This window comes from Procambarus clarkii, chromosome 43 (assembly GCF_040958095.1).
Source record: "Procambarus clarkii isolate CNS0578487 chromosome 43, FALCON_Pclarkii_2.0, whole genome shotgun sequence".
Lineage (NCBI taxonomy): Eukaryota > Metazoa > Arthropoda > Malacostraca > Decapoda > Cambaridae > Procambarus > Procambarus clarkii.
In genome coordinates, this window is record NC_091192.1 from 11,030,505 (window position 1) to 11,058,072 (window position 27,568).

General features: G+C 47.0%; 1 protein-coding gene across 1 annotated transcript in view; it reads left to right on the forward strand.

Annotated features, from left to right (window-relative positions):
- Positions 1-5,634: 5,634 nt before the first annotated feature.
- pr (6-pyruvoyl tetrahydrobiopterin synthase purple) overlaps positions 5,635-27,568 on the forward strand; it is a 35,279-nt gene continuing 13,345 nt past the window's right edge. The window contains exons 1-3 of the mRNA XM_045738451.2: positions 5,635-5,870; positions 16,661-16,740; positions 24,126-24,264. Coding sequence (XP_045594407.1) covers positions 5,791-5,870; positions 16,661-16,740; positions 24,126-24,264 — 299 coding nt within the window. The 5' untranslated portion in view covers positions 5,635-5,790. The remainder of the gene's footprint in view (positions 5,871-16,660; positions 16,741-24,125; positions 24,265-27,568) is intronic.

Below are 27,568 nucleotides of genomic sequence, written 5' to 3' on the forward strand. Positions count from 1 at the left end.
TGTGCATGGAACTGTATATATTCATTTTTCATCAGTAATAAGAATGATAGTAATAAATATGTAAGCACTCTGATCAATTTTAGACTTAACTTAATAGTTATACTAGCCATAGATTATTGTATTAATATGGTTTTGTTGTTGTTAGTTATGGCATCCGTAAATAATGCTGAACTGGACGGGATTTTCCCTTTAGAGAGTTTGTTTATATTTAGAGCGTTCGTCACCGCGACTCCCGGTACTTAATCCGGATTGACTTCAAAACGATGAACCGGCGTTGGAGCACGCGGTTTTAGTACTAATAATGATAATACTTCGATATATCAGTGGATTGTCAATGAGCAATCTGAAAGAGTAGTAGTACACCAACAACTTCAACAAATTCCTGCAGATATGAGGCAAAGTGAAATCGACACCAGTAATTTATATATTTATTTATTTATTTATTTATTTATTTATTTATTTATTTATTTATTTATTTATTTATTTATTTATTTATTTATTTATTTATTTATTGATATACAAAAAGGTACATTGAGGATTAACAAAGAACATAGAAATTGAGTTGATTTTACATTCTTGTAAAGCCACTAGCACGCATAGCGTTTCGGGCAAAATTCCATCTATCATCATGCTATCATGCAACCCATCCTCCGAATTGACAGTACGTTTTAATACTAAGTGTAATAAGTGCATTTCCTGACTGCTATACATAGTACATAATTGCACTTATGGGGCTGTTACATTTACTAAATTCAAATCAAAAATTCAAATTCAAATGTTTATTTAGGTAAAGTACATACATACAAGGGGCCGGGTAATACAGATGTTGATGAATTTATAGATAGAGCTAGTACATACAATGGCTAAAGCCATTATTACGCAAAGCGTTTCGGGCAGGAAAAACACTAAAGACTAAAACTTAATACTAATTGAGATTAAAGGATAAAATGTGTTGAGAAAATAAAAAAAAATTAAAAAAATGGGGAACATGGCAGAAAAACAGCAAACATACAAATTGGTCGACAAACAGCATTGTTTAAAAACATAACAGACATGGGTTGACATTATAGGGAAAAGGTAGGTTACAGGGAGTTAATTAAGTAGTGCTTAGTTTTTATCTTAAACTGGTTGAGAGAGGTATACAGTCTTTAACATGATTGGCAAGGTCATTCCACATTCTGTATGAATGAATTCCAACTGTATGAATTCCTGCTTCCTCATACCCTTAATCACTAGACCTACTAGAATCACTGACAGTACTGCCACGGCTCTTGATCACATCTGGACCAACATAACCTCTCCACTTACTTCAGGGATAATCATCGATAGCACTACAGACCCCACATTTCTCCTAACCAACATTAACAAACCACCTCTAGAGACTAGGGAGATAAGATTTAGGCTGCACAATGAAACTGCTATAGGCAATTTTATAGCTGCTGCTGCTAATATCAACTGGGAATCCGAATTAGGGAACATAGGGGACATCAACCTAGCAATGCAATCATTTCTTCAAAAAACTCTCAGCCTTTATAACACCCACTGTCCTATGCTAACGAAACAAGTCACAACTAAAAGGCTAAATAATCCTTGGCTTACAAAGGGGATACTTAAATCCATTAATAAAAAACATGACCTTGAAAAGACGTATAGGTTAGGAATCGTCTCCAAAGAATTTTCAAAGAATTACTCATCATTACTATCTAAAATAATTAGGAGAGCCAAAATTAAATACTTCGAAGATAAATTTACCCACACAAAGAGCAATATTAAGAAAACATGGAGCAAAATTTCTCAAATATTGGGATCGAAGGTTTTAAATAACAAACCAATACTCCTGTCAAATAATGATGGTCTGCTTTCAGCCTCTGACACTGCTCTTGAGTTCAATAGGTTCTTCTCTTCCATTGGGTCATCCCTTGCAAATGATATTCCATCTTCTAGTACTAATATTCAGGACTATCTTACAGGTAACTATCCACAGTCTCTGTACCTAATGCCTACTAACTCCACTGATGTTACTGACATAATCCTTTCCCTTAAAACCAAGTCTGGTGCCCTTGAGGAGATACCAACTCTTATTTACAAAAAAGTCTCCAAATTTTTAGCTCCTGCCATTGCATTGCTCTTCAAGTCACTTGAACTCCAAACCTTTCCAGATATTCTAAAAAAAACGAGAGTAGCCCCTGTCCACAAATGTGGGGATCCCACTGATGTCAACAACTTCAGACCTATATCAATTCTGCCAAACTTGTCAAAAATATTTGAAAAACTAATCTATAAGCAGCTTTACTCTTATCTAGCCAAACTCAATATACTTAGCTCTTGTCAATATGGCTTCAGACTCCAAAAAAACACTAACGATGCACTTATTAGTATGATTAACTTGATACATACAGCTCTTGATAAAAATGAGTTCCCGGTTGGGTTATTTGTAGACCTGCGTAAGGCTTTTGACACTGTTAACCACAGTGTTAACCTCATACCTCAAACCAATTCTATTTGCCATGTTCCCCCTTCTTTATCTCTATTTTTATTTGTTCTCAACACATTTTATTCTTTATGCTCAATTAGTATTAAGCTTTAGTCATTAATATTTTTCATGCCCGAAACGCCTTGCGTAATAGTGGCTGTAGGCATTGTATGTACTAGCTCTATCTATAAATCCATCAATCTTTGTAAAATCTCTTGTATGTATGTACCTTACCTAAATAAACATTTATTTATTTATTATTATTATTATTTACTTGGCCCTCTCCTCTTTCTCATCTACATTAATGACCTCCCAACACCTCAAACCAATTCTATTTGCTGACGACACGACCTTCATTTACTCCAGTCCTGACCCCCTTGCTCTAAATGTCATAGTGAATACTGAGCTAAATAAAGTCCATCTTTGGCTAACTGCTAACAAACTCACCCTCAACATTGACAAAACTTTCTATATTTTATTTGGCAATAAATCCTCAAATCAAATAAATCTTAGGATTAACAATACCCAAATTTGTAACAAAGTAGATGGCAAATTCCTTTGCGTTCTCATTGACCACAAGCTGAATTTCCAGGGACACATTCTAAATATATCAAAAAAAGTTTCAAAAACTGTTGGCATTCTTTCTAAGATCAGATATTATATACCTCGCCCTGCCCTGGTGTCACTCTATTACTCTCTCATCTATCCTTATCTCAACTATGGTATTTGTGCTCTACTACCCAAAATCATTTACGTCCTCTAATTACTCAACACAAAGCTGCTATTAGGACAATATCTAACTCTGGCCCCAGACATCACTCGGTACCCTTACTCAAATCTCTGAATATGTTAGATAATGGCCTCTGCTTTGCAAGAAAAGCAGAGCTGTTTCCGATGGGGAAGAAAGAGACAATTGCGCAGCGCGTCCAGCAGGCGCTGCACGGGCAGTTCTGGGGCATATAAATACCGGGGCAAAGAGAGGCTCTGCCCTCATTTTGCCCGCTTCAGCTGCTGCACTCGAAACTCCCGCCCGCCTCCCCTTCATGCAAGTGTCTGTTTCCTTGTCATGCTTTGTGCCAGTTGTCCCTCCAGTCTATACCCCGCTGCAAAGTGGGAAGGGGGGATGCAGCGCCGGTCTCCAAGTGTTCCGCTGTCCGCAGATAATACTTTGCCTTTACAGCCAGTCTAGGTGCTAGTAAGCCCTACCTTGTCAGGAAATCTTTCTCCTTATTCCTTGGCGGCATGGCCTCACGCCCTGGGGTTAAATTTTCTCCCATTGTCATATCAGGTTTTCCCCAGTCTGTAGGTATTTTCTGCCCGCCTGTTTAATATCCGTTAATTAGTTAGTTTAGTTCATTTATTATGCACCCCATACTCATCTTGTGGGCGGTAGTGGAAAGGGTTACAGAGGCACATAATGGGCTCAGGAACTGAATCCCACAGTTCATTTAGCTAAGCAAGTTACAATCTTGGTGTGCTAGTTACAAAATTCAGTATATGCCGTCACATCAACAATGGGTTCGAGATCGACCTCAAGTACAGTTTCTAAATTAAGCAACTGACATATGTGGAAAGCTAGTGTCACAATTGATATATTTGTCCTGCACACCGCCCCCCATCCAGTGGGCAGCGGTGGATAGGTTACAATCACTTAGTTACTACCTACAGTTAGCAAACTGGGGATATTTGGCTAAAATTTCTGGTAGCAGATAATTTTGAATGAAATATTGACACATCGTTGGTACATTGCCAGCCAATGACATTGCCAGCAGCCAGCCATTGACATTGCCAGACATTGCCAGCAGCCAGCACATCTGCTCGTTCATTTCCACATATTCCGATATGGGAGGGGATCCACAGAAACTTGATGATTCTTCTCTGATTAGTAAGTACTCTCACAGCTCTCTTAATTTCAGTGACTATTGCAAGATTTTCTGCCCGATTTTTACTTAGGCTTTGCAGTGCTGCTTTTGAATCGATGAAAATCACTGCACCATTAGTGTTCCGTTCAAGAAACCTTAACGCCATAACAATGGCAGTTAGCTCTGCTTGCGTTGAAGAGGCATAGTTCTCAATACGTGCTCTTTCTTCATTTCTGCCTTGGAAAGTATTATCCTTGATTACCGTGTATGCTGCACCAGCCCTGCCATTGACAGGATTAGATGACCCGTCAGTGTAGATTTGATCTAGTTCATCACCGGCTTCTTTATAAATTTCCTCGAGATACTTGTGCCTCATTTCTTGTGGTATCATGTTGGATTTTTTCGTTGCCATTTCATTGATGATAATCTTGCATGAGTCATCCACCCAGGGAGGTAACCTCTCTACAGGCAGGAGCTCACGGGCTTGCTCAAGCAGGTGCATGAAGTTCTTCGAGGTAGTAGACTGATCTGTGATGCCATTTTTTGCTTCTCCTGTTTCCCCCTGAAAGTAGTACAGAACTCAGTTTTTTCTTAGCAATATCATTGTAATGGGAATCTCTGGCTATCCTAATTGTAAGCTTAACATTCAGCTCCTTAATTCTCGTTGATGTTGACCAGACCACACACTAGAAATTGAAGGGACGACGACGTTTCGGTCCGTCCTGGACCATTCTCAATCGACTTGAGAATGGTCCAGGACGGACCGAAACGTCGTGGTCCCTTCAATTTCTAGTGTGTGGTCTGGTCAACATACTTCAGCCACGTTATTGTGACTCATCGCCTCCTTAATTCTCCTTTTAACACCGGGGAGAGACAACTGCTCTCGTATATTAGACGTTTTGGCAATTCTTGGAACTCCAAGAATGATTGTCATGGCTTCATTCTGAATGCTCTCGAGCCTTTTCATATCTCTTTCGGAGCAGGTGCATTGCTTGTTGTAATTGTAATTGACGCATAATGTCATGAAATTTCGGAGGAGTGTTTAGTTTCAGTCCCTCCTGTGGCGAGGTGCTTCCTCTTCCCACGACTGCTTGCCACACATCACCATGTGCACATTATCACTAGCAATCATGAAACAAGATAATGCATCTCATTTCTTCCATTTAACAATCGAAGTCATTAAATAATTAATATAACGCAAAATAACACAATTCAGGCATAGAACTGAGTGGTAAGGCTATAATGAAATGATACACAGCAGACCCCTGACAACTAGAGCGACCATTGTTCCGTCTTCCAAAGCGACCTTGGACCAGTGGAGCTGGACTACCAGCGTGAGAACACGGTGTTGTGTTACGCTCTTGTCGCTGACCTGGTCACACCAGTTGTGTCGCTGACGGCGTAGGGCGCTGTCATCACCACCAGTGTCCCTCACATCTCTGCCAGTATACCATCATGGCCTCCCAGGATAAAAAGAAACCCATTGCTTTCGTGACGCGTGTGGAGAGCTTCAGTGCTTGTCACAGGCTCCACAGGTGAGGTCTGAATGAGTCAGGTGTGTACAGTTGATGGCTGTTTACCTGTCAGGTGTGTACAGTTGGTGGCTGTTTACCTGTCAGGTGTGTACAGTTGATGGCTGTTTACCTGTCAGGTGTGTACAGTTGATGGCTGTTTACCTGTCAGCTGTGTACAGTTGGTGGCTGTTTACCTGTGAGGTGTGTAAAGTGGGTGGCTGTTTACCTGTCAGGTGTGTACAGTGGGTGGCTGTTTACCTGTCAGGTGTGTACAGTGGGTGGCTGTTTACCTGTCAGGTGTGTACAGTTGGTGGCTGTTTACCTTTCAGGTGTGTAAAGTGGGTGGCTGTTTACCTTTCAGGTGTGTACAGTTAGTGGCTGTTTACCTGTCAGGTGTGTAAAGTTAGTGGCTGTTTACCTGTCAGGTGTGTAAAGTTAGTGGCTGTTTACCTGTCAGGTGTGTACAGTTAGTGGCTGTTTACCTGTCAGGTGTGTACAATTAGTGGCTGTTTACCTGTCAGGTGTGTACAGTTAGTGGCTGTTTACCTGTCAGGTGTGTACAGTTAGTGGCTGTTTACCTGTCAGGTGTGTACAGTTAGTGGCTGTTTACCTGTCAGGTGTGTACAATTAGTGGCTGTTTACCTGTCAGGTGTGTACAGTTAGTGGCTGTTTACCTGTCAGGTGTGTAAAGTGGGTGGGTGTTTACCTTTCAGGTGTCCACAGTTAGTGGCTGTTTACCTGTCAGGTGTGTACAGTTATTGGCTGTTTACCTTTCAGGTGTGGACAGTTAGTGGCTGTTTACCTGTCAGGTGTGTACAGTTAGTGGCTGTTTACCTTTCAGGTGTGGACAGTTAGTGGTTGTTTACCTTTCAGGTGTGTACAGTTAGTGGCTGTTTACCTGTCAGGTGTGTAAAGTTAGCGTCTGTTTACCTGTCAGGTGTGTAAAGTTAGCGTCTGTTTACCTTTCAGATGTGTACACTTAGTGGCTGTTTACCTGTCAGGTGTGTACAGTTGATGGCTGTTTAGCCTGTCAGGTGTGTACAGTTGATGGCTGTTTAGCCTGTCAGGTGTGTACAGTTGATGGCTGTTTAGCCTGTCAGGTGTGTACAGTTGATGGCTGTTTAGCCTGTCAGGTGTGTACAGTTGATGGCTGTTTAGCCTGTCAGGTGTGTACAGTTGATGGCTGTTTAGCCTGTCAGGTGTGTACAGTTGATGGCTGTTTAGCCTGTCAGGTGTGTACAGTTGATGGCTGTTTAGCCTGTCAGGTGTGTACAGTTGGTGGCTGTTTAGCCTGTCAGGTGTGTACAGTTGGTGGCTGTTTAGCCTGTCAGGTGTGTACAGTTGGTGGCTGTTTAGCCTGTCAGGTGTGTACAGTTGGTGGCTGTTTAGCCTGTCAGGTGTGTACAGTTGGTGGCTGTTTAGCCTGTCAGGTGTGTACAGTTGGTGGCTGTTTAGCCTGTCAGGTGTGTACAGTTGGTGGCTGTTTAGCCTGTCAGGTGTGTACAGTTGGTGGCTGTTTAGCCTGTCAGGTGTGTACAGTTGGTGGCTGTTTAGCCTGTCAGGTGTGTACAGTTGGTGGCTGTTTAGCCTGTCAGGTGTGTACAGTTGGTGGCTGTTTAGCCTGTCAGGTGTGTACAGTTGGTGGCTGTTTAGCCTGTCAGGTGTGTACAGTTGGTGGCTGTTTAGCCTGTCAGGTGTGTACAGTTGGTGGCTGTTTAGCCTGTCAGGTGTGTACAGTTGGTGGCTGTTTAGCCTGTCAGGTGTGTACAGTTGGTGGCTGTTTAGCCTGTCAGGTGTGTACAGTTGGTGGCTGTTTAGCCTGTCAGGTGTGTACAGTTGGTGGCTGTTTAGCCTGTCAGGTGTGTACAGTTGGTGGCTGTTTAGCCTGTCAGGTGTGTACAGTTGGTGGCTGTTTAGCCTGTCAGGTGTGTACAGTTGGTGGCTGTTTAGCCTGTCAGGTGTGTACAGTTGGTGGCTGTTTAGCCTGTCAGGTGTGTACAGTTGGTGGCTGTTTAGCCTGTCAGGTGTGTACAGTTGGTGGCTGTTTAGCCTGTCAGGTGTGTACAGTTGGTGGCTGTTTAGCCTGTCAGGTGTGTACAGTTGGTGGCTGTTTAGCCTGTCAGGTGTGTACAGTTGGTGGCTGTTTAGCCTGTCAGGTGTGTACAGTTGGTGGCTGTTTAGCCTGTCAGGTGTGTACAGTTGGTGGCTGTTTAGCCTGTCAGGTGTGTACAGTTGGTGGCTGTTTAGCCTGTCAGGTGTGTACAGATGGTGGCTGTTTAGCCTGTCAGGTGTGTACAGTTGGTGGCTGTTTAGCCTGTCAGGTGTGTACAGTGGGTGGCTGTTTAGCCTGTCAGGTGTGTACAGTGGGTGGCTGTTTAGCCTGTCAGGTGTGTACAGTGGGTGGCTGTTTAGCCTGTCAGGTGTGTACAGTGGGTGGCTGTTTAGCCTGTCAGGTGTGTACAGTGGGTGGCTGTTTAGCCTGTCAGGTGTGTACAGTGGGTGGCTGTTTAGCCTGTCAGGTGTGTACAGTGGGTGGCTGTTTAGCCTGTCAGGTGTGTACAGTGGGTGGCTGTTTAGCCTGTCAGGTGTGTACAGTGGGTGGCTGTTTAGCCTGTCAGGTGTGTACAGTGGGTGGCTGTTTAGCCTGTCAGGTGTGGACAGTGGGGGGGGGCTGTTTAGCCTGCCAGGTGTGGACAGTGGGGGGGGGGCTGTTTAGCCTGCCAGGTGTAAACAGTGGGGGGGGGGGCTGTTTAGCCTGCCAGGTGTGGACAGTGGGGGGGGGGCTGTTTAGCCTGCCAGGTGTGGACAGTGGGGGGGGGCTGTTTAGCCTGCCAGGTGTGGACAGTGGGGGGGGGCTGTTTAGCCTGCCAGGTGTGGACAGTGGGGGGGGGGCTGTTTAGCCTGCCAGGTGTGGACAGTGGGGGGGGGGCTGTTTAGCCTGCCAGGTGTGGACAGTGGGGGGGGGGCTGTTTAGCCTGCCAGGTGTGGACAGTGGGGGGGGGCTGTTTAGCCTGCCAGGTGTGGACAGTGGGGGGGGGGCTGTTTAGCCTGCCAGGTGTGGACAGTGGGGGGGCTGTTTAGCCTGCCAGGTGTGGACAGTGGGGGGGGGGCTGTTTAGCCTGCCAGGTGTGGACAGTGGGGGGGACTGTTTAGCCTGCCAGGTGTGGACAGTGGGGGGGACTGTTTAGCCTGCCAGGTGTGGACAGTGGGGGGGGGGCTGTTTAGCCTGCCAGGTGTGGACAGTGGGGGGGCTGTTTAGCCTGCCAGGTGTGGACAGTGGGGGGGGGGCTGTTTAGCCTGCCAGGTGTGGACAGTGGGGGGGGGGCTGTTTAGCCTGCCAGGTGTGGACAGTGGGGGGGGCTGTTTAGCCTGCCAAGTGTGGACAGTGGGGGGGGGCTGTTTAGCCTGCCAGGTGTGGACAGTGGGGGGGCTGTTTAGCCTGCCAGGTGTGGACAGTGGGGGCTGTTTAGCCTGCCAGGTGTGTGTAACAAACTAGGCTGGTTGTAAGAATTTTCCAGAGTGGTTTATCGACAAAAGAGAATGGGAAGCTGAGCCCGCATGGGGACCTGGGAACCTGACCCCAGGGGGATTCGCGGTGGAAATAACCGACGCTTTGTTCATAGCTGCGTATAATGAATCATCCTATTGTATTCAGTAATTTAGAGAAATTAGCCTTTATTCATTTTGTATTAAAATTGTATTGTATAATAGTGCTGGGTACAATATCAAGAGTATTCTAATTATTGAGTTTAAGTCACCATCAGTGACGTCACGAATCGGATCTAACTTGTAAGGCGGAGTGACCGGCGGTCATAGGTCATCAGGGTTGACATGTCTACTATTTCTCAAAGTTCAATTAACCATTTTGGGGGATCGGGAACAGCTCTGCCGTTAGATGTTTGTGTAATTTAATTTCAGTAAAATAATTCAACCAGTCTGGATCAATTCAGTACAAACAGAGGTTAATTGTTATAACTTAAACCTTGCTAAGTAACTGGGGTAAGCGATGCGGAAGGATACAATGTTCTAGTCTGGGCTAGATCAGACGAGGACAGATCAGTGTGGACTCCAGAGCAACTGGGAGAGGTCAATCCATCTTACCTCTCCCCAAGACCAGCCCAACATCTTCAGCTGGTAAAACATAGAGGTATAGTTGCTATTGTTATGTATAGGAATAGTCTTCATTGCCATTCAGGTCAAGTAGGGAGTGTTAAAGTGACAGGGAGTGAACATATTTAGATTTTGTTTTAGTTTTTCTTTTAATAAATTAATTAGGTAATAAATTGCATTTTTATTATTTCCATGTGTTTTATGTGTATACTTGTCCTGGTCACGTGGTCCACACGAGGTAAAGTTGGATTGGGGCGCCGATTCTAACATCGAATCATTCCCGTGTAATTAATTTCACACTCTTAAGTTTCCACGGTCATCGGTTATAGTGGGGATCAAGCCCCAAGGTTGATTAATTAGCGTGATCGATCCAGACCTCGGTCATTGCTGTGTTACTGGTCTGGTGGTGGCAGCGTAGAGGCGACTCTAGGGTTTTGCTCAAAGCCTAGGTCACGTCATACTGGGTGTAGAATCCTAAGTCGGTCAATCGTCTTAGGACCACGTAGCGTGAGTTGGCTTTGGTAAAAGTTTTGGAGTCCCTTGGTAGAGAATAAAAAGTAAGAATACGGGTAGAGGGCAAAGAAGGAAAGAGAAGTAGAGAGAGGAACCCTACCCCGTGTTACATGTGGACAGTGGGGGGCTGTTTAGCCTGCCAGGTGTGGACAGTGGGGGGGCTGTTTACCTTTCAGGTGTGGACAGATTGCTGAAATAGAGGGAATACAGAGAACATATAAGGCACGCATAGACGCGATAAAGCACCTAAATTATTGGGATCGTCTCAAAGCTCTAATATGTACTCACTAGAAAGAAGACGAGAGAGATACCAAATAATATACATCTGGAAGATACTGGAGGATCAGGTCCCAAATCTACACAGTAAAATAATAACGTACTGGAGTGAACGATATGGAAGAAAATGCAGAATAGAGCCAGTGAAGAGCAAAGGTGCCATAGGCACAATCAGAGAACACTGTATAAACATCAGAGGTCCGCAGTTGTTCAACGTCCTCCCAGCAAGCATAAGAAATATTGCCGGAACAACCGTGGACATCTTCAAGAGGAAACAAGATTTATTCCTCCAAGGAGTGCCGGACCAACTGGGCTGTGGTGGGTATGTGGGCCTGCGGGCCGCTTCAAGCAACAGCCTGTTGGACCAAACACTCACAAGTCAAGCCTGGCCTCGGGCCGGGCTTGGGGAGTAGAAGAACCCCATCAACCAGGTATCAACCAGGATAGTTAGTGGCTGTTTACCTTTCAGGTGTGGACAGTTAGTGGCTGTTTATCTTTCAGGTGTGGACAGTTAGTGGTTGTTTACCTTTCAGGTGTGGACAGTTAGTGGCTGTTTACCATTCAGGTGTGGACAGTTAGTGGCTGTTTACCTTTCAGGTGTGGACAGTTAGTGGCTGTTTACCTTTCAGGTGTGGACAGTTAGTGGCTGTTTACCTTTCAGGTGTGGACAGTTAGTGGTTGTTTACCTGTCATGTGTATACAATGGGTGTCTGAATACCTGGCTGATGTGGACAGTATTGCCGTTTATATGTCAGGGTCAGGTGTACAGTGGGTGGCTGTTTACATGTCAGGTGTACAGTGGGTGGCTGTTTACATGTCAGGTGTACAGTGGGTGGCTGTTTACATGTCAGGTGTACAGTGGGTGGCTGTTTACATGTCAGGTGTACAGTGGGTGGCTGTTTAACCTGTCGGGTGTGTACAGTGGGTGGCTGTTTAACCTGTCGGGTGTGTACAGTGGGTGGCTGTTGAACCTGTCGGGTGTGTACAGTGGGTGGCTGTTGAACCTGTCGGGTGTGTACAGTGGGTGTCTGTTTAACCTGTCGGGTGTGTACAGTGGGTGGCTGTTTAACCTGTCGGGTGTGTACAGTGGGTGGCTGTTTAACCTGTCGGGTGTGTACAGTGGGTGGCTGTTTAACCTGTCGGGTGTGTACAGTGGGTGGCTGTTTAACCTGTCGGGTGTGTACAGTGGGTGGCTGTTTAACCTGTCGGGTGTGTACAGTGGGTGGCTGTTTAACCTGTCGGGTGTGTACAGTGGGTGGCTGTTTAACCTGTCGGGTGTGTACAGTGGGTGGCTGTTTAACCTGTCGGGTGTGTACAGTGGGTGGCTGTTTAACCTGTCGGGTGTGTACAGTGGGTGGCTGTTTAACCTGTCGGGTGTGTACAGTGGGTGGCTGTTTAACCTGTCGGGTGTGTACAGTGGGTGGCTGTTTAACCTGTCGGGTGTGTACAGTGGGTGGCTGTTTAACCTGTCGGGTGTGTACAGTGGGTGGCTGTTTAACCTGCCGGGTGTGTACAGTGGGTGGCTGTTTAACCTGCCGGGTGTGTACAGCGGGTGGCTGTTCAACCTGCCGGGTGTGTACAGCGGGTGGCTGTTCAACCTGCTGGGTGTGTACAGCGGGTGGCTGTTCAACCTGCCGGGTGTGTACAGCGGGTGTCTGTTTAACCTGCCGGGTGTGTACAGCGGGTGTCTGTTTACCTGACAGTTGTACAGTGGGTGGCTGTTTAACCTGTCGGGTGTGTACAGTGGGTGGCTGTTTATCCTGCCGGGTGTGTACAGCGGGTGTCTGTTTAACCTCTTGGGTGTGTACTGCGGGTGGCTGTTTACCTGACAGTTGTACAGTGGGTGGCTGTTTAACCTGTCGGGTGTGTACAGTGGGTGGCTGTTTAACCTGTCGGGTGTGTACAGTGGGTGGCTGTTTAACCTGTCGGGTGTGTACAGTGGGTGGCTGTTGAACCTGTCGGGTGTGTACAGTGGGTGGCTGTTTAACCTGTCGGGTGTGTACAGTGGGTGGCTGTTTAACCTGTCGGGTGTGTACAGTGGGTGGCTGTTTAACCTGTCGGGTGTGTACAGTGGGTGGCTGTTTAACCTGTCGGGTGTGTACAGTGGGTGGCTGTTTACATGTCAGGTGTACAGTGGGTGGCTGTTTACATGTCAGGTGTGTACAGTGGGTGGCTGTTTAACCTGTCGGGTGTGTACAGTGGGTGGCTGTTTAACCTGTCGGGTGTGTACAGTGGGTGGCTGTTTAACCTGTCGGGTGTGTACAGTGGGTGGCTGTTTAACCTGTCGGGTGTGTACAGTGGGTGGCTGTTTAACCTGTCGGGTGTGTACAGTGGGTGGCTGTTTAACCTGTCGGGTGTGTACAGTGGGTGGCTGTTTAACCTGTCGGGTGTGTACAGTGGGTGGCTGTTTAACCTGCCGGGTGTGTACAGCGGGTGGCTGTTCAACCTGCCGGGTGTGTACAGAGGGTGGCTGTTCAACCTGCCGGGTGTGTACAGCGGGTGGCTGTTTAACCTGCCGGGTGTGTACAGCGGGTGTCTGTTTAACCTGCCGGGTGTGTACAGCGGGTGTCTGTTTACCTGACAGTTGTACAGTGGGTGGCTGTTTAACCTGTCGGGTGTGTACAGTGGGTGGCTGTTTAACCTGCCGGGTGTGTACCGCGGGTGTCTGTTTAACCTCTTGGGTGTGTACAGCGGGTGGCTGTTTACCTGACAGTTGTACAGTGGGTGGCTGTTTAACCTGTCGGGTGTGTACAGTGGGTGGCTGTTTAACCTGTCTGGCATGTACATTTGCTCCACAAGAGATGAAATAGTTTAAGAAGTGAATATGCAAGGCAGGTTTTATGTAGATCCAATAGTATCACTCCTGATTTATATACTGTTTTTAAAATAATAATTGTTTGGGTTCGTTGGCGACTCGATCATGAATTCGGAATCGAATAATAGATGGCGACTGAAATGTTTGAATGTGTTATAAATGGTGGGCTGTACTATGGGGGATCTAGTATAAATGGATGTAGGGGCAGTAGTTAGCATTAAGAGTTATCAAATATGGGAGATCTAAAAGGCCCGGCTCCCAAAATAAAATATCCACAGTGAATATTAATTGGCTACAAGATAATGTCAGTCTAGAGGTTGATCATAGATCTACACAGGAAAAATGGATACTCTAACTAACTTACTTATTTATTAATCCCTTAACAACCCCCCATATACATTCTCACCAATAACAACAATAATAATTACTTTACCACACTATCTTACGTTAAAAGCCTTGGTTTACATAAGCAGGATACAAGGTTTACACTGAGAACAAGCTAGGGTAAAGTGCTACTAGTGAAGCACTTGAAGCTTGGGCAGCTTAGGGGTAGTGAGCCCACGTGGTACCTTAACACAACACAACACTAATGGGTACCCAAAACACTGGCAAATACTACCCCAAGGTCTCCACCAATCTTACAAACCCAGAGTAGACACACTTAAAAAACACAGGACTTAACTTAATGGTACAGGAACTTAAGGTAAGGAAAATAAGTAAGAGGAAAGGTAGAGGAGTGCAGAGCAGCTCGGAAAGGTCTTGACCCCCACGAACGCCAGTCAGAGAAGGAGGAGCGTCTCCACTCTCAGTTCACTCACTGTCAGCAGACTACTCAACTAATCGTACAGCATTCGTATCCCAAGTTTACTCAGGTTTACTTTACAAATGATTAGAAAGTATTAGTAAACATAGTTGATGCCTATTTTATTATTTAATAATCAACCCCAAGCTCAGTCTTTACATGCTCTGTGAGAAACGAGAATCGTCTTACGTCTGGCAGGGAAGATACGACAAATGCACCTCGCCATGCGTCCCCAATACTATAAGGTAGTTTATTTAGCTCAATTTTGACCTCTGGTTTCCACTGAGGAACCCAGAGTCGTAACAGAATGCATTTCCCGTTATCTAATTCCCCTGTTCACCTAGCAGTAAGTAGGTACCCAGTCGGCCAGCTTGTTGCGAGGTTGCATCCTGAGGATGGTCGATACAAGCCTAACAGACAGTATAAATACAGCAATGAAATAATGAATTAATAATATAAACTGGCAGCCTGTTGAATTAATTATATAAACTAGCTGCCTGTTCCCCAACACAGGCAGCCAGTGTATATGATCAAATATGTAGAGGATTAAATTCCTCTACATATTAACAGCCCAGCATCACACAGCAGTAGAGACTGACATACCGCTACCAGCAAGGGCAGTGGTGTGGCCAGTTGGGGTGCTACTGCAGCAATAGGGGCAGTTGAGCTGCTAGTGAAGGCGATGGGGGCAGCCAGGCAGCTGGTGAAGGAGATGGGGGGGGGGGGGCAGCCAGGCAGCTAGTGAAGGCGATGGGGGCAGCCAGGCTGCTGGTGAAGGAGATGGGGGCAGCCAGGCAGCTAGTGAAGGTGATGGGGGCAGCCAGGCAGCTGGTGAAGGAGATGGGGGGGGGGGGCAGCCAGGCAGCTGGTGAAGGAGATGGGGGCAGCCAGGCAGCTGGTGAAGGAGATGGGGGGGGGGGGGCAGCCAGGCAGCTAGTGAAGGCGATGGGGGCAGCCAGGCTGCTGGTGAAGGAGGTGGGGGGGGGGGCGAGAAAATCAAGCAGTGAACCATAACCAGGACCTAGTGGTATGCAGGCAAAACATGCCAGTGTGTGCACTCCAGAGAAACCTTTACTGCCTGATGTTATAATCGAAGGGGACTTCCCTTCCAAACAGTAACACCTCTCCTCCTCCCCCCTCCTCACCATCTTCCATACGTCAACAGGAGTCATCAGCAAGGGTAAGTAATAACTTGAACATACTTTTGTAGTGTAGATTTGAATGAATTAGGTATAAAATTTAGTTTGAAGTGAGGTTTTTGGGTAGTCAGGAGTGGATTAATTCATTTCCCATTATTTCTTATGGGGAAATTAGCTTCGGTTTACGAGTTTTCGGGTTATGAGCTGTCTCGGGAACGGATTAAACTCTTAAACAGGGGTACCCCTGTATGTCTTGGGTCGAAATTCAGATGCGGGGGTTTAGAAGGTTGAACAGGGTCCTGGCCGCCAGATATCTCGTGAACGTTCCGGTCCCCTCTATGGCCTTATGTTGCGTTGGGGAGCCTGTTGCAGCCGTCAGTCTTTACTTTGCCTGAGACCTGCAGTGCTGCCACCTCTCGTGTAAGTACCTGTTTTTTACTTATATGTGGGTAGTTAGCTTCAGGGAGCAAACAAGGCTTCCCACAGAAAACCAGCATTGAATATAATGAAATGCTATTTTCTGGGCGAGTCCCGGACGCCCCCCTGACACCCACTCCCCTCTGATCGGTAGTTTTCATCGTTCAAGAACTGGGGTGGTGGGTTGCCGGCTCAATGTTTTGCTTGAAGTGTTGCTTGTTTTTTTTCTGTCTGGGGGAGTTCTTTTGCTCTTTTCAGATGTTGGTCACTATTTTCATTAGAATGAAGTCTGTTTTGTTTCACCTATCTTTCTGGATGTCCTCCCCAGTCGATGGCAATTATGACATACAGTACTTTAAATGTAAAGTGCTCATAGGCCATTGCTCCCTGTCTCTCTCTGAAGGGGGCCAGGTTCTGGCTTATGGTCCCTGGTAGGCAAAAGGACTTCTGTGACTGATGATGCCAAACTAATATAGCACATTAGTTTGGAAAGCTTCGGGTAGCCTCCGGGGCTCCCCAGAAAATGGAGTTTCATTACATTCAATGCTGGGGGTTTTCACATACGTGATAAGTGGCACTTTTGATATAACTGTATAAGTTAATAATAAGTTAATATTGTGTAGGTTAATAATAATAGCTATTTTCCTGGCTCATTTAGTATCAAAGCCTAAATAAATTTGTTTTTTATTCAAATAAAATGTTTTCAAATGCTAATAGATAAACATTTCTCCTTCACCAGCAAACTACTGAGCGATGCTGAGAACATGAAGATCTTTGGCAAATGCAACAACCCTAATGGCCACGGACATAACTACAAAGGTCAGGGTCCCAGTATTTTCCTTTGTTTTTATATTGTCGCGTGAATCCCCTGCACAGCAGTGGAACTGCCTTTTCCCTTCACTTTCAATGCCTCTGTACTAGAAATCTACCTCTTCACCAGCCAAGATGAGTCATCAGTCCTGCCACCTCTCTGTACCCCCCAGGGCCTGGCACGGCCTGGTATGACTCAGAGATAAGCCGGGTGCCTCTACTAACCAGTAGTTTGCCTTCACAAACAAGCAGTTAGCCGCCTTCAACTGGCAGTGGTGGAGCTCAACACAAGGGCACTGCCAGCCACAAACGAGCAGTTTGCTAGTTGACCAGATGTCCACCTTGTGTTGACACCGGATGAGTTATCACCGCTGGACTAGATAAAGGGCGCTGCCTCCCTGGAGAGCCAATTTCTCTCTCAGTGCTCTTGGATCACCTTGGTCTCTCTCACCTGTCTTTTGCTCTCGGCCAAAGCCGTGTGTCTGATGCTGTGGTGGTATGGTAGCTGTGTTCAGTACACCAGTATATCTTCATGCTTTGTATTCATTGAATTTCTTAGTTTACTTTTGTATTAATTTTCATATTATCTTGTCCACCTTTGCATTACATGATCGCCAAGTGTTTTCAGGTGCCATTTTTGTTTACTAATATTTCAGTTAATTGTTTTAATTATTTATTTGATGATTTTTATTTGTTTCCACCTGCGATGTACACACTGCAAGGGCCAATAGCAGCATTTTTGTTATTTATGTGAGGGAGAGCCATACCACCTTGGTTCAGTATAGCTGCGATACCACAACCTGTCACAATATACAGTAGATTTGTACCTGTTAAAGTTTATAGTACTCTTGAAGAGCAGAAACTAAGGTAGACTGCAGCCTTAACCTCCACTCCTGTCCCACTATTAAATATAATGAGCCCAGGTGTGCAGACAAAAATGATTCCCCCAAAATTAAGTTTTTCTTGTATTATTAAAAAGAGTTCTGTGATCACAGGAAATTAAAACAAATATTGTATGTCTCACTTTAAGAAGATAGAGCAAGGAAAGCTGACATTATACAGGCACTGACAGAGTATTGGCCAGTAGCAGAGTGCTCGCCCACCAGTGTGGTGGGAGTTGCTGTAAATACAATTTTTATATAATTATATGTCTTTAAATGGTTTTTCTGTGGGGAGCCTCTTCAGCTCCCTGGAGCTATCGGGCTAATGTGTGATATATTACACCGCGAAATTAGTTTATGGAGTTCAGCCTACCTGGGACCACGAGCCAAAACCTGGCCCCAGAGATGGTTCAGGGCGGACGTCTTCTCTGGCCTCGAATTCCAAAGCGGTGTTTTGCCTTCGTGGTGATCTCTGTGGTGATGTGTGTGTGTGTGCAGCCCCGGTACTCTTGTCCTCAAGAGTACCGGGGCTGCATGTGCTTAGGGGCATCCTTCCTTAGGCACCCTGTGAGTAATACCCTTGCATGTTAGGGTTCCCTTCCCTGGTGCATTTGGGAAACCATTTCTGTAGGGGTTTCTGGGGGAGCCCCTACAGCTACCCGGAGCTATCCAGGCTGATAAGAATACCCTAACGTTTGGCATTATTTGATGTGGGTGGAGTTCTAGGCCTACCAGGGATCACGACCAGAACCTGGCCCCCCTCAGAGAGGCATGAGGAGCAATGGCCCACTGAAATGCACATGTGATTTTTGGAGCATTCAATATCTGCCATCGACCGGGACAGGCACCCAGAAAAGTAAGCGCCCCAAAACATACCCCTATTCTGGTTAAAAACGACGAAAATAGACAAACGAGTGGACAGAACTCCCCAATTGAAAACAAGCAAACAAGCATGACGTCACATGAGCCATGCCGCATGTCTGCGTAGCTCCCCCCTCCCCGGAAGGGGGAATGGGGAGCCCCAAACCTCCGTGCCAGCGGAGATACGGCTTAATCATTGTGGTTCCAGCTCCGGACTTTTGTTGTGTTGTCCTCTGTTCAGTACTGTACTGCACTTATAGTTGTGTGCGAGCTGGGAATAATATTCACAGGTACTCGGGCTGCATGTGCTTAGGGTCACCTTCCCTGAGTGCCCTGTTACCACCCTTGGGGCTTGGGGTTCCCTGCCACAAGTCACCTTGGGTCTACCTCTGTTGGTCTTTTGCTGCTTGGCGATTGACCGCCCCGAGTGTTTTGGGGGGTTTCCTCCCTAGTTTGCCTTGGGGTAAGTGGTAGTTATTGCACTGGTAGAGGTGCGGGGTACTGCATAGCTAGTTTTCACCTATAACAGCAGCCGGCTGTGTTCCCTCTGGGTACGCTGTCTTCTTACGAGGGTTTTCTTCTCTATTTATTTTTGCCTGGTAGGGGTCTGCCTTGGTGTTCCTTTTCCCCCTTTATATTAGGATTGTTTGTGTTTGGTGGTACAGTATCCCCTGCTTCGCCCTCGTGAGTGGATTGGGTTTCTGGCTCTGCTTCCTCGGTGGTCGCGCCCGAGATCTTCCCGCGGCTCTGCCTCTTCCTAGGCTCAGATGAACCTTGATGGGGCCGGTTAGGTTCTGACTAGTCTCTCACCTTCGGTTGGTGGTCAGGTGGCTTCGTTGTTGGTGTCTCACCTGCGTGCTTCTTCTTGGCGGCAGTATGGGGTATTTTGGCGGTCCTTCCTTCTCCTTCTGTCCTTTCTTAGGTAGCTGCTTTGTTGGCATCGGCTTGGCTTTTCTGGTGGGGGTTTCGGGGCCATCATCTTGCCACATACAGTAGTCATAGTTCCCCCAAAAAACAGCATTGAATGTAATGAAACGCCATTTTCTGGGTGAGACCCGGAGCTAATACCGGGCTGATGTGTATATTAGACCGTGGCAAGAGTCAATCGAAAGAGTTCCAGGCCTACCGGAGACCAGAGCCAGAACTTGGCCCCCCTCAAGAGAGGCACAAGGAGCAATGGCCTAAAGACATCTCTGTGTAATTGGAAGCAGTCTTTGCCATCTACCAGGTCAGGCACTCAGAAAGGTAGGAATTCCAAAACAAACTACTGCTGATCAAATAAATTGCAAACCGACAGCTGAACTAGCAACCGAACTCTCCAATCAAAACCAAGGAAACAAGTATGACGTCACCAGAAATGCCGTGCATCCATCTGCGCAATCCCCCCCTCCCTGGGAGGGGGACGGGGGGGTCCCAGACCTCCACGCCAGCAACTCTCCTCGGTTCAGAGGCTGAGTATCAAAAACGCGAGAAACCACTGACCGGAGGGAGGGAGGGATGCCAGGAAGCCTCCGGGTCTCACCCAGAAATTGGCGTTTCATTACATTCAACGCTAGTTTTCTGTGGAGATCTCCTTCAGCTCCCTGAAGCTACCTAACCAAAGATAAAGAAAAAGAGGGACTTACCCAGGAGGCGGTCGTCACTCGCTCCTCAACTCGAAGTCGAGACAAATGGCTGCAAACTGCAACCCAAGGCTACACACGCCTGAGAAGGCCCAGGAACATTAACGAGATACCGTGCAGCCAGGAACCTGTTCGACCTGCAAAAGCCTCATGCCCGAATGTCAGCCCAGGACATATTCCCAAAAACAGCAGCCAAAGCCTCGACGAACGTCGTGGGCACTGGGATAGACCGCAGGCTGGCTGGACCAAATAATCCTGTGGACAACCTGGGAGACCCGCGCCTTGTAACAGGGAAGAAGGGAACTGGGTCCACCCAAAATGTGTCCCATGCCACGGAGGCCATGGCGCGCAGATACTGGCAAAGAGCCGCAACTGGACACAAAACATGATGCAAGCACATCAACAAACTGGAAAAGATGCAACGACATGCCACTAAGTGGCTCCTAGAACTCAAGAGCTATGAGGCGAGGTTAGAGGCATTAAATATGCAAAAACTAGAAGATGGAAGAAAGAGGCAATATGATCACTACGTTCAAATTAGTAACAGGAATCGATAAAATTGATAGGGATGAATTCCTGAGACCCGGATCTTCAAGGATAAGAGGTCATAGATTTAAACTAACGAAACAAAGTTTCCGGAGAAATATAAGAAAATTCACTTTTGTAAACAGTGGTAGATGGTTGGAAGAAGTTAGGTGAGAAGGTGGTGGAGGCCAAAACCGTCAGTACTGTAATGTCAAAGCGTTATATGAGAGTGCTGGGTAGACGGGACATCACGAGCGTAGCTCTCATCCTGTAACTACACTTGGGTAATTACCCCTGGCCGAACCAACAAAGCATCAACAACCCAAGGACCCCTTCGGAAAGCAGCAGAGTGATTCTTCACTAGAAAAGGAGAAGGCTACAAACGAATGAAACGACCACCAGGTCCGAAAGAGCAGAAACCCCTGCGCTGGAGGAGAGCATGAAGCTCCCCAACCCGACCCCCAGAGGCCAATTCCAACAAGAAAAGAGCCTTAGAAAAACAGTCCTGAACCGAGGGAGGCCACCACAAACCGAGGAGAAGAGAGAGAAAAGAGAGCACCCAGTCCAACGACCAGGACGGTTCAGGCGGCGCATGAGCAGGCCGGAGGTGAAACAACGCCTGAGAAAGCTTGCGGAACGAAGCAGAAGTGACATCCACCCCGAAAGCAAGCTGCAGCGGCTCCGCCAGCGCTGCACGAAACGAGGCAACAGTATTTGGCACAAGATTATGGTCCTGAAACAACTGAGAAAGGACAAAACAACCCGACCAGAATTGAAAACAACCTACGAAGAGACAGAAATTGCCGAAATGACCGCCAGGAAATTTCATACTGCTGTCTAAATGAAACTCGCAGGTGGAACACCATCAACTAAGCCACCTGATCATCATACAAGTGGTGATACACCCACGTCAAAAAGACCAGATGTGAAGAGTAGTGGAAAAGATTGAACCAGCCACGTAACGGACCGGACCGATCTGCTGAAAGAGGCGGAGCAGCGGGAAGACCCTCGGGTTCGAACATCGAGCAAGAAGCGCCTGAAACCAAGGCTGACCGGGCCACCAAAGAGCCAACAGGACTACTCTCCCTTGGTAAGTCTCCTAGCGAGCCAGGATCCGGAGTAACAAACTGACTGGAGGGAAGAGGTACAGGTAACTCCGTCTCGACCAGTCCAGCCGAAAAGCGTCGACCCCGACGGCCTCGCAATCTGGGAAGGGTGCAACATAAACTGGAAGACGTCTCGACCACGCTGATGCGAATAGATCCACCTCTGGGTGCTCGTACCCCGAAGAAACCAGAACATCCGGCGAAGCCAGATCGGCCTGATGGGTAGACCAGCACGGCGAAGTTCAGGCTCCCGCACAGCCACTCAAACAACCGACGTGTGATCCGGGTGCCCTCCAAAAACAGCTGGAGGCGGGACCGCAGCCACAACAGCGTCGCTGGAGGGAGAGACAAGGAAGCAGTTTGAGAGTCCCACACCAAACCCAATCCGAACCTGAGAGGGAAATAAGAGGGACTTCCTCCAGTTCACCATGAACCTGGCGAGCTGGGAAAGAACCATATCCCTGGCGAGCAAACATGTGGTCTGGCTTGGAGCCCACACCAGCCAAAAATGACAAAGAATCGTGGGATCAGGCGAGAGCAAACAGTGCGAGCCTTCCCCTCCTATCGCCCTGTCAACGGGGCAACCCGCGAAAGGGCCGGCGACCCCTACGAAAGCCCAACCGACACTAAGAGCGATCACTGCACCGAACAGACGCCGACGGCTCTAGGGGAGGTGCCTGCCCCAAATCTGGCACTACTGGCCTACGACGATCGAAGGAACCCTGAGACTTGGCACGAAGAGATACTTTCGTGCCATTTTGTGACCCCCCCCCCCCCCCCCGGAGAGCCAACAAATTCAACAAATGCCGTCAACTGGACGAAGCCGCCTGCAGAAAATGCACCACCGCAGACTGCAAACAGCAACGGAGAAAAAGGGCATGAAAATCTAAGAGCCAGGGCCCAAGATGAACCCAAAATTTGGATGAGCACCGCCTGTCAGCACGCGAGGCGAGAAGCGAAGAAGAGACACCGCCTCCCTCATAAACGGCGACGCCCGAGCTGCCGAAGCAAGCACACTGGACCCTGGCCCAGAATCCAACTCCTCCACACCCAACACAAGACAGTCTGAAGACAGCTCCAGCAGGGAAAAGAAGTGCAAGACCAAAGCCAAGTGCCCACGGGCGCACAAATCTTTGGCCACTAGGGATGCCGAAAGGAAGGGAACCTGCACGTGAAGCCGCACTTGGCCGACATCATAAGGAAGGATGGGAGCAAACAAGCACGCCTTGAGGTGCTCCAACTCGCCCGCAGGAAAACCTGAACGACCGTAGGCAACTCTCGCCATTCAAGTGCGCATTCCGACAGGACGAATGCCAATCCCCCCATAGAAGAAAAGGCAGTCTGCCAGCCAGGAAGACTCCGGCACCTTGTAACACACCCAAAAAGAAAAAGAGGAGCCAATCTCAAAAAGACTTCATTATCGAGGCGTAATCCGGGTCTTGCAGGAGGTAAGCCGCAAGGGGCCTCCCACACCTTCCTCGGTGGGATGCGGGAAGCCAAAAACCTCCAGAAAGAGGGAACCCAAGGGAACCCGGACCCTAACCCGGGGAGGAATCGAACTCATAACAAAATTGTATAGGGAGGGAGAAAGGAAAACTCCTCCCCCTGTAACAAGAAGCCCCGCAACGAGGGTACCAAACACCCAAGCAGGGACCAGAGGGGCCCAGGGTCCCCCCCCCCCCCCCCAAAAGTCAACTCCTCCCCAGCCCCGGAATACTCCATGTCAGGACCCGGGGCTGAGCTGTCCTCCAACCCCTCTCTGCCTTTGGAGAAAAAGCAGAGTCCACTGGAAAAGCAGGGATGAAGGGGGCTCGCTGGCGTGGCCCAAAAGTTCCGGCAGGAGGACCAGGCTCAAATGCCTCTGCCGCCAATCCGGAAGGGGCAATCTCCGAAGCCTCGTTTGTTAATTTTCATTTGGGGAGTTCTGGCCACGCGTTCGACTATCGGTAGCAATAGTTTCACCAGAATAGGGGGTTTGTTTTGAGGTGCCTTCCTCTCTGGGTGCCAGATCCAGTCGATGGCAGACATAGAATGCTCCGAACCACACAGGCGTTTCTATAGGCCATTGCCTCTCATGCCTCTCTTGATGGGGCCAGGTTCTGGCTTGTGGTCTCCAGTAGGCAACAATTCCGTGCACATTGACTGATGCCAGAAAGTTATACATATCCATTCAGCTTGGACAGCTGCGGGGAGTTTCCGGGACTCGCCCAGAAAATGGTGTTCCATTACATTCAACGTTGTTTTTTTTTAAGCGAACTTCAACTATCAAAGATAATGAACATTTTCACAAGTATTTTACTTTATGAAGTTTGAGAAATACCATTTGAAACTTGAGCAAATCTTGTAACACTATATTCTTATAAATTAGTTTTTCAAGATATGATGATGGATCTTTACAGTGGAGGTGACTGTGTGTGGGCCAGTAGATGCTGTGACAGGAATGGTCATGAATGTGACTGACTTGAAGACTATCATCAACACTGTGGTCATGGACACAATGGACCACAAGCATCTCGACCAAGATGTTCCCAAATTCAGGTACTGTAGTTTATAGACTTAGTTTTCACTATTTTTAAAGTTGTACTTATGTAATATTTTAAGAATGGCTTTGTATATATTGACTTAAAAATTGCAGCACTTTTATAAAACAGTATAAAGATTTCTTAAATAATTAAGTATAGTTTACCAAAATTTCTATACCCATGTCTTAATACCAGAGGATGTTCCCAATAATCTCTCTTGTATTATGTTTAACATTGTTATACAGTACATCTGATATGCTATGAGTGTTAAGTGGCTTTGCAAGACTGTAAAAGTTCCAATATTATGTAATCTCACAAACCCATTGTACCTTCTTGTAAATCAATTATTATTATTATAGTACTGGATTATGATTATTATCACTACATCAATTTTCTGTGAGGAGGAGGAGGAGGGGGGGGGAGTGCCAACCTCTTGTGGTTCCCTGAAGCCACAAAATGCTGAGATGGTTACCATCTAGCTTACTGGATCACATCAGCCATAGAGTTTAGAGGCCTACCAGGGCCGGAGCCAGAAACCAGCCCCTCTCACAGAGGCACAGGGAGCGGTGATATTTATTTTGCCCACCTCACCAAGGAAGGCAACCAGAAAGTCAGTGTGTCAAAACAAACTACTGCTAGATTCAAAAGACCAAAGCCTCAAAATTGGCTGAAATAACTCGCCCAACTATGTAAATAAATGATATAATTTTCTTGAAACTACAGTAACACAAGCTGGTTCATCCCTCCTCCCCCACTCGTTTGAGGGAAGAGGGTAGGTAGCCCACCGCCAGCCGGTATGCCCAAGCTCGGTTCTAGTGCTAATATAGAGGTTACAAGGATACCTTTCTTCTATACTGGCTCCGATGTTCTGTTATTCAGGTAAGTTGTAAGGTTAGTGACTTTTTCTTCCACTGCAGTCCAGCATGAGCCAGGTCTTAAATGTAGTTACAGGATGAGAGCTACGCTCGTGGTGTCCCGTCTACCCAGCACTCTTTGTCATGTAACGCTTTGAAACTACTGACGGTCTTGGCCTCCACCACCTTCTCACCTAACTTGTTCCAATCGTCTACCACTCTGTTTGCAAAAGTGAATTTTCTTATATTCCTCTTACAGCTTTGTTTCGTTAGTTTTTAAATCTATGACCTCTTCTTCTTGAAGTTCCGGATCTCAGGAATTCTCCCCTATTGACTTTATAGATTCCTGTTATTATTTTGTACGTAGAGATCATATCGCCTCTTTTTCTTCTATCTTCTAGTTTTTGCATATTTAATACCTCTAACCTCTCCTCGTAGTTTTTGTCCTTCAGTTCTGAGAGCCACTTAGTGGCATGTCGTTGCACCTTTTCCAGTTTGTTGATGTGCTTCTTAAGATATGGGCACCACACAACCGCTGCATATTCTAGCTTTGATCTAACAAAACTCGTGAACAATTTCTTTAGTAGTTCTCCATCCATGTATTTCAAAGCAATTCTGAAGTTAGAAAGTGTAGTATAGGCTCCTCCACAATGTTCTTAATGTGGTTATCAGGTGACAGTTTTCTATCTAGAACCACCCCTAGATCCCTTTCTTTGTCATAATTCTTTAAAGATTTCTCACATAATTTATAGGTTGTGTGGGGTCTATGTTCTCCAATTCCACATTCCATAACATGGCATTTATTCACATTAAATTCCATTTGCCAAGTGTTGCTCCATATACTTATTTTGTCCAGGTCTTCATGAAGGGCATGACAATCATCTAGGTTTCTTATCTTCCCTATTATCTTAGCATCATCAGCAAACATGTTAATATAATTCTGTACTCCAACTGGTAGATCGTTTATGTAGACAATGAACGAGCAACCTGTTCTCGCACTTTCTTACAGTCAATATTGACTTATTAAATAAGTGCATATGTGACATACTAATTTATTGTGAATATTTTAGTTTACCTTGAAAAGCTTCATAGAAAACCCCGACCGTACCTAACCTTCTTAGTATGTTAAGATAAGCATCTTATTGCTTCGTAATTACAATTATTATTTAACCTATACCTATAATAGGTTAATAATTGTAATTACGAAGCAATAAGATGCTTATCTTAACATACTAAGAAGGTTAGGTAAGGTCGGTGTTTTCTATGAAGCTTTTCAAGGTAAACTAAAATATTCACAATAAATTAGTATGTCACATATGCACATATTTAATAAGTCAATATTGACTATACGAAAGAGCGAGAACAGACTGGATGGGCGAAAAACTCTGCCCAGAAGCAGAAAACCCAAGCAGGGGGCCAACCGCCCCAGAACTACTAGCAGGCATCCCCCCACAGCCCCTGGAACAGAGGCCCTGGGGCAGAGCCGTCCTCCAAGCCCTCCGCCCTTAAAGAAAAGGAAGCATCCATGGGAAAGGCAGCAAGAAAGGGCCGCTGGTAAGACCCAGAAGCCTTGGCAGGGGGAACAGGCTCGAAAACCTCCGTCCCCAACCTGAAGAGAGCAGCCCCCGAAAACCACCCGAGTCTCCGCCCCAACTAAACCCCGCCCCGACCCCGAAACCTGCAGACGGTCCGGAGCCGGGAACAGGGAGGGAAAGATGTGAACAGTATCTAACCAAAACGGGGCGGCCCCGGGGCATCCGAGTAGGAAACCAACCTAGCGTGTTGCAGCAACCTAACCTAGCTTGCAACATGGATGCCGTCTGTACTCTGAATAGTAATAATATCAGCAGAGTACTGGAGAACAAGCAGAGAATCTCTCTCGCAAGACTCTGGGTCAAGGTGTCAGTGACCCAACAGGCAGCATGACGGAGATAAAAGTGGCGACTGTCACCTGGAGACAAGGGCACAGCAACCAACGATCCTGTACAAGACGGGTTGGAACCGGGAAGACACATTCAATGGTCCACCGAGCCCCGACAGGGGTTTCCAGGGCCCGTAGGCTGACTGCTACGGGAAAACCGGGCAAGGTGTTGCTAACTGGTTAAGAAACCCCCCAAAAAACAAGGGGGTAGAGGACAACACTGAAAACCCCTACAACGTGTACAATTACAGGGGCCTAGCAGAGAGCCACCAAACACTACCAGTTGAATTATAGCCACACTGGGCAGACCCCCACCAGGCAAATGAAAATGAAAACAAAAGAAAAACCCTGCAAAAGTACACTGTCTCCAGAGGCAACAGGAACCATTCGCCGCTTAGGTGGCAGGTCGTGCAACACCCTGACGCCCTAACCAAGGGCGTCGACAGAGATGGCGATACCTGCGTCAAAATATCAGACGCGAAGAGCCGAAGAGAAGGCCAAACCAGTCACGTACAGGACCGGTCCGACCTGCCGAAAGAGGCAGA